The 7,166-nt window shown below is 44.5% G+C and overlaps 1 protein-coding gene across 1 annotated transcript; it reads right to left on the bottom strand.

Annotated features, from left to right (window-relative positions):
* Positions 1-722: 722 nt before the first annotated feature.
* On the bottom strand, positions 723-2,056 carry LOC136463199 (uncharacterized). The gene is made up of 3 exons (XM_066462213.1): positions 1,624-2,056; positions 1,311-1,556; positions 723-1,184 (listed from the first exon to the last, which is right to left on the bottom strand). Exons 1-3 carry the CDS (start codon positions 2,014-2,016, stop codon positions 885-887), a joined length of 939 nt encoding a protein of 312 aa, XP_066318310.1. The 5' UTR covers positions 2,017-2,056; the 3' UTR covers positions 723-884.
* Positions 2,057-7,166: the final 5,110 nt, after the last annotated feature.

A 7,166-nucleotide genomic window follows, 5' to 3' on the forward strand; every position in this document is an offset into this window, starting at 1 on the left:
TTATCTCATCCAGCTCAAACTGAAAAGTGAAAACAGAATGAAAGAGTACAATTAGAAAGATCTGATAATATCCAAACTCCAGATAACTATTCCTAAAGAGAAGAGACACACGTAGATATATATAGTAGTAGTGTACCGTGGTGCTGTTTGTTCTATTATATTTACGCAAGGCTGTCTGGACATCCTGCAGGGAGGACTTTTCATCCTGCATGATTCTTCTCTCTCGGATCGCTTTCCTTTCCTCTAGAGATCGCGTTGAAGTCAGATTTGATCCAAACAACCATGCCCACATGATTGGGTTAAAGTCTCTCAGGATGATTTGTAGCCCTTGATTTTAATAAAGACGATTTTCTAGATGCAATTTCTTTAATGCATATGGTTGGAACCACTCAGCAGGAGACATTTTTTTGAATGAACTTAGATTGGTCCTTGTAGTAGAGATTAGCCACCGATTAATCGTCCGATTCCTCGGCGGGCAGCAAAACAATTTACCCATTCTCTGACTCGTCGGCCAGCAAATCGACACGACTTTAGGACTTAGAATTCTTTAATCTAGAGGTTTTCGGCGTCTACTTCTTTGTCAAAACTACGAGGTTCAAACTGACGAAATATCCCAATATTATTATTCATATCTGGTATAGATGCGAAGCAGAGACAGCAATTTATTCGCTTATTACCGACATGTCAGCACCCCTGCAGTAGTAAATCTTGTTCAACCAGTCGTGAGTGCGCGAACGTGCTGATCAAAAACAGAGTACAGTTCCTGAACAACTATCTACTTGGCGCAACACCAATCATAATCTCGGACCGCACGGCATCTTCACTTATTGGCATCATCATCATCATGGTGGTGGTACGGTGCATTGCCATTCGCTGTTCCTCTCCTAGCTGGCGCTGCTGACGAGCGCGTCCTTGTAGGACCCTGCCGGTGGCGGTGGTGGCGGCGGCGCCATCGCCCCTGCCGCAGGGCCCCTAGTCCGGCCGCCGCCGCCGTGGCCGTGCTCCAGGATGAGGGGCACCTTGCCCTCCCTCTGCAGGGCCAGCAGCTCCTGCGCGCCGCCGCGCAGCTTCTCCAGGCCCCGCCCGCCCATCTGCTGCGTCTTGAACACCTTGAGCAGGTTCAGCACGCCGCCGGCCAGGAAGAGGAGGCTCCCGAACAGGCAGAACCACGCCCAGCTCCTCCCCTGCACTCATTAGTGAGTGACGACGGCCCAGAGCAGAGTTCCATATATATACACGTCAGCTGGCTCTACTGAGTTCAACTAACTTGACAGTTCAATTTGCCCATGTGCATGTGAATGCTGAATTACCAGTAGCACGAAGGCAGAGTGGCGGCTGCGGGGGTCGTGCCGGTTGACGATGCCGGCGATGAGGAAGAGGGTGCTCCCCAGAAGCAGCGGGATCTGCACGCTCTTCTGCAGGAGCTGGACGTGCCCGCTGGCACGCTCGTAGACCTGGCAGATGTTGTGCACGGATCCCAGGCACCACAGCGCCGGCCCGGCTATGAGCAGGTTCAGGCCGTGCATGGCTAGGCTGTGCCGGTACCCTCTCTCCATCTGTATGTATCATATAAGGTCAAATACCAGCTGAGTGAACTGAAATTATAGAGAAGAAGAGGCTGACCTGAATCTCAAAGAAGATGACAGCGACGAGCATGAGCACGGTGCCGACGATCTGCACGGCGGGGACGGCGAGCTCGACGAGGGCCAGCTGCGCGTCGAGCCCGGCCACCATCCCGAGGCGGTAATCGACGCCGGCGACGTGCGCCAGGAGGTCGTGCGCGTTGACGGCCAGCACGCCGGCGAGCCCGATCGCGGTCACCACGAGCCCCGGCCTGCTGGACCACCCGCCCCACGGCGGGAGCTGCGCCAGGAACCCGCCGACCAGGAGGACCGCCACGAAGATGTACACCCCGGCGTTGATGTACTCCCACCGGTTGCGCGACGCCGTGCCGGACCCCGCGCCGGCGCCGAGGCTGTATGCGCGGCACTCGCGCGCCGTCGCCAGCTTCACCATGGCTGTGCGGCCCCGGCCCTCACCCTTATGGAGCGTGCGCGCGTACTGATCGCTAGCCTCACTGAAATGGAGTGCAGGTGAGATGGTGGTATTGGTGGTAGCTAGGCGGAGTCTCGGGGACGGACGGCGAGGATAGAATACAAGAAAGGAGAACGAAGGCAGCCTGGTGGTCACCAACTCACCATCCTATTAAGCGCGCGCTGGCTCGAGGTGGCGGCCATGGCGGATACGTGGCAGCATGCATGCAGCGCCAGGTGACGAGACACGAATGACTTCTTGATTCGTCATGTTCGTCTTGCTGAGTAGAATATGTGAATTCTTCTATGGTCTTCGAGAAAGGTGAACAGCAGGATGACACGACGAGCGTCCGTGATAAGGCCACCTCCGCTTGGCCGCTGGGCGCTGGCTGCTGCTGCTTTTCATTGCCCAACTGGCCAACTTTAATTGTGCAACTTCCAAGTAGAAGTTTTCAGTTAGTTTTGAACCTCACCACGAAAGGAATCCTCATGAAAAGAATGAAAGTCTCGTTTCCAGTTTACAGAGAAGTTAAATAATTTTGAATTTAATAAGAATAGTTCTATAATACTAAAAAATCACGTATAGTTTCTATGTCTATTAATTTATATACAGAATGATCTTTTTTTTTTCAAGCTATGTGTTTTCTATCCATCATCGACCTATCATATTTCTTTATATTTTCACTCTCAGTGTAAACATAATATGTTATCTAAGAAACTATTTTGTTCTCACTTTTTTAATTGCCATGCTACATCATCTTTCTTTTAGTTGGCACCGTAATAAATGAATATAGAAACTTAGCATTTTTAGTTGGGAGTGCCCTAATATAAAAAAAACTATTATCTATATACTCTTATAAAGTTAAACTCCACTGGATGTTTTATATCTTAATGTAAGGTGCCCACATCATTCCCACTAAGTGTCTTATTAAGAGCAACTCCAAGAGACAATATAAAAATATATTCTAAAACTAGAATTTAGCAATTCTCTAAAATAAACTAGCATTAAAAAAAACTAGAGTGCCGCAATATCTATCCATGTCATCCCTTATTAATTACAAAAAATGTCCACATCATCTAATCTATTAACGTAAAGTCATCTATATATGATATTTGTTTCATCACCTATTCTTCTATAATATGATCAGATATTCTATTGATTTTTCTTCTATTACATTACCGATTTTTACCAGATCTGATACAATAAAATACCATGCAAGTCAAATTCATAAATAGAAGGAGGAGCATCCATTGTTCAAGTGTGGCTTGCAGAGACATGGAGACAAGGCGGTCTTTGCAAAGTTCAGCGCTTCCAGAATCGAATTGAGGCGTAGCTTTTAGTTATTTTCTGGTCGTTGGTAGCTCGTCCTAGATGGGCTAAAACTCTATTGCTTTATTCCACGTCTGGTTATAAGAACTTGAGCCTTATGCTTATTTGTGTTTAACACTTCAGTTGTATACCATTATCGGATTGTAGAGGCTAGAACTTTGTTCTATTATTAAAAAAAATAATCTCTCTAATGGTGACCGGAGCAGGCATGAAGGGGATATGTAATTTTGGGCGATGTTTAGGTTCGCAACTTCTTGAAAATGGATATCTCTGTATCTTTTTTTCCTTAGAGGAAAGTAAACGTGAAAGTGAGGGTCGATGAAGCCTGTCGGCTTGAGTAACAAAAACATTGGTGAGAATCGCAACATTGCATAGGACGGCCGACGAGCGACCTCCCATGGAGGGATGCGACATTCATGGCCTCACACAGGGCAGGTATGTAGGGCACATCCATCCTCTCGTTGAGGGGTGGTTACTACGGCACATCCTCCCACGGAGGCGGATAGTCCTTGAGCTCAAGTGCCAAAACCATTTTCTTTTGGATTTTGTTTGAGGCAGCCATGTTTTCTTGTTTTTCTTTTAAAAAATTCGAGCACTACTTCAACTTGTGCGACGATTACAAGTTAGGAAAAAAAAAGCAGCGAGATGTCGAGATGTCAGTTGCAGGGGTAGCAGCATCATTTTACTGCCAGCCTTTTGGTTTGCTCCCCCGATCCTAGAATGGCAGCTTATTTTGAGATAGAGGTAGTATTTTTATTTCTCTGTTACATGGTACATCATGTCAAAATGCACCATCAGCACAGGCTGACTTAAGTATTTCACTCACAATCTACCTCACAAAGGCAACAGGTGGGAGTTTCGCAAGCGCCACCTACATGAGTGACGTTCGGAAGCCTGAAATATTTATCATGGCACGATGACCAACATTTAGTATCATCACATTTGCCCTGGCTGGCTATGAAGTTTCTGCCACAATATGGTGTAGCACTTGCAGCAACGCCTCGAACCTCTGCCCCCTCTTTACATAAATAGAGCAATAGTAATAGTTTAGTTGGTAAGCAAAAGTGAGTACAAATTGTAACTGTACTGAGGCAAGAAACGAACTTGAGCACAATGTGAGGAGGAGAATGTAGTAAAGAGCGAAAGATGCCGCTCTGGTTGCCATAATGTTTGTTTGCTACCTTTCAGCTCTAGTGTGATTTTGGTTTGCAAATGAGCTTTTAGTTTTGGGGGTATAAGTAGGATCTGCTAGTTGGTGAATTTTAAAGTAGTGGTTGTATATCTAAACAATTATTAATGCATGCCATCTAATATGTGCTTCATAATTAAGAGTTTCTTATATCTGTAGTCTTGTAATAGCAGATTTATCAAGGAAAATTATATAATTAATTCATGCTTATCTCAAGAAATCAGCTAAGGTGATGCATAATCTCATGATGTTAATAAATTGGTAGTAGTGCACTAGTTTAGTACTCACTCACACTCTGCCCACAGATAATAAATAACAGCTAGTGAAGTACTCCACTACTATTAAGAGTGTCTTAAAATATGTGCTGCTAGTTAAGAGTTCGTCAAAACATATACTACTCATTAGTACAAAAACTATTTCTACTGACAGTATATTTGATCTCTATTCATGGTAGTTTTTTACCATCAGTGTGACCCTAAATTGATTTTTTATTGGCAGTCTACCACCAGTGGAAACAAATTCTAAACACAAGATGTAAAAAATACAAAAAGAAAAATTGAACTTGGGCCCAAACCCCTCAGCCACATTTCACCAACTACGTCATATGATTTTTTTGTCATTGTCATAAATCCAAAGTTGTGCGTTCTCCATGATTCGAATCCAAGAACCTTAACACTCGCTCGATCCTTCCTTACCATCCCACTACGTAGGTGCTACTGATAATAATATGGGAATCATTCCTTTCACCCATCTAGTGATGGTTTTCTTAAGCATATCTCCTATAGAAATCATTTTCACAGGTAGTTGACTTTAGCACCCTCTTATAAAAATCATTCAAAAAATATCCAATCCTTCTCAAGTGGTATCCATGTTGGATAAGAAACCATAACATCCCAACCAAGTTAGTAATTTACACTTGTGTGAAGTTTATAGTTACCAAGTTAGCTTGAAATTTAAATTTAATCCTATGTTTGATGCGGTTGTCATCAATTACCAAAAAGGAAGAGATTAAAAGCTCTAAGTTTGAATTTTGGTAATTGAATGACAACTAGTGGATTAATGCTTTCAATTGAGTTGTGATTGAGCTAGGGTCTACATTGAGTGGTGAGCAAGGCTAGGAGATGGATGAGAGGAAGATCGTGGCATATAGAGCAAGGTCACACGTTGGAAAGATGAGGACATGAAAACAGGCCTGAAGACAAAGGTATATGCTAGGGGTTTTCATTTCTCTGGTCGAGATGCAATAGATTGCGTGGTCAGGTTTAGGATATATTGTCTTAGTATTAATTAAGAGGGGAACTCTAATGCAAAATTAGTTATCTAGTGCCACTAGGTTTGAACTAACTTTGCATATGCATTCGGCCTAGTGACACAGTGAGATGTAACTGAGAAATGTTTCTTAAAAGTTAACTTAGTGCCTAAGTTGAAGGTGTTCATGTTGGAACACATTGGAGTTAGCAAATTTGAAACGCTTGTAGAAAATGGGACTTAGTGCAATCTGGTTGCACGCACTAGATTTATCCCGTGCCCCTAGTGGGCAGGTCACCAATGAAAGCTGAGTGTTTAACAAGCTAGGGTTTACCACAATATTTATCTGGTGGTCACCACTAACCCTCATCGGAGAATGCGCTAAAAAGTTTTCGGTGGTGCCCTCGAGCTCTCGGTGTTGGCACCTGAGAGGTTCTAGGTCAGTGGATTAATCCGGTGACCTTCAATGGAGAAGCATAGGAGTAAATGTCATATAGCCATTGGAGTTCCAATGGCTTGTTTGTGAGAGCCGAGGCTTTGAGGAGCAACCAAATAAGTCCGGTAGTACCTCTCTAATAGGCACAGGAGGAAGCGGTCACCAATGGTCTTATCAGATTTAATCTAGAGCATTGAATCTTCATAACCGTTCCTTCGGTGGGTGTTTTTTGGTGGTCACCAAACTTTTACATTGACCCTGAAAACAACCCACCAGCACAGTCCAAAGGCTAGTTTTGAGTGGGGGTTTATAAATACGGGATGACCGGCCCTTTGAGCATTCTCTTAACATTCTAACTGAACTGCCCATCTCTTGTGAGCTCAAGAAAACCTCCTACTCACTCCCTTGCTTGATTGCTATCTAAAGTGAGATTTGGGAGATCTAGTGCATTTGCTTAGTTGATTTGCATCAACTGGCATTAGTTCATTGTGGAGCCTTGGATTTCTTGTTACTCTTGGTCGTTGTCACCACCTAGATGGATGAATGATTGGAGGATCGTTGAGGGCCTTGTTTTTGATTGGTGGGTGCCTCCAGTCGGTTGATTTGTAAGGGCCTCTTATGCTCGTCCGTGCAGGAGATCACGAAGAGCAACTTTGGTGGAATGCTCAAGGCTTGTTGGAGTTCTCTTTGTTGAGTTAATTCTTGTGGCACCCAAGTTGAGGGTCAAGCTTATTGAGAGGCTTGTAGCGTATGAATCATTCACCTAGAGGCTCGCCTCAATGAGGACGTAGGTTGGTGGCAAGGAATCGAACCTCGAGGCTAAATCTGGTCTCCCTCTTACCCATGGTAGTTTGCTACTCTACACTTGTGCATGACTTTCTTATTCATTAGCTTGTGTAGTTGTTGTTGCTTGTGTTGCTCTCTAGTGTG

Source organism: Miscanthus floridulus, chromosome 7 (genome assembly GCF_019320115.1).
Source record: "Miscanthus floridulus cultivar M001 chromosome 7, ASM1932011v1, whole genome shotgun sequence".
Taxonomy (NCBI): Eukaryota; Viridiplantae; Streptophyta; class Magnoliopsida; order Poales; family Poaceae; genus Miscanthus; species Miscanthus floridulus.

Coding starts and splice junctions, on each gene's coding strand:
- LOC136463199 (XM_066462213.1), bottom strand. CDS start 2,016: ATGGTGAAGCTGGCGACGGCGCGCGAGTGCCGCGCATACAGCCTCGGC. Junction 1,557..1,623: donor TCATCTTCTTTGAGATTCAG/GTCAGCCTCTTC, acceptor TGATACATACAG/ATGGAGAGAGGGTACCGGCA. Junction 1,185..1,310: donor ACTCTGCCTTCGTGCTACTG/GTAATTCAGCAT, acceptor TAATGAGTGCAG/GGGAGGAGCTGGGCGTGGTT.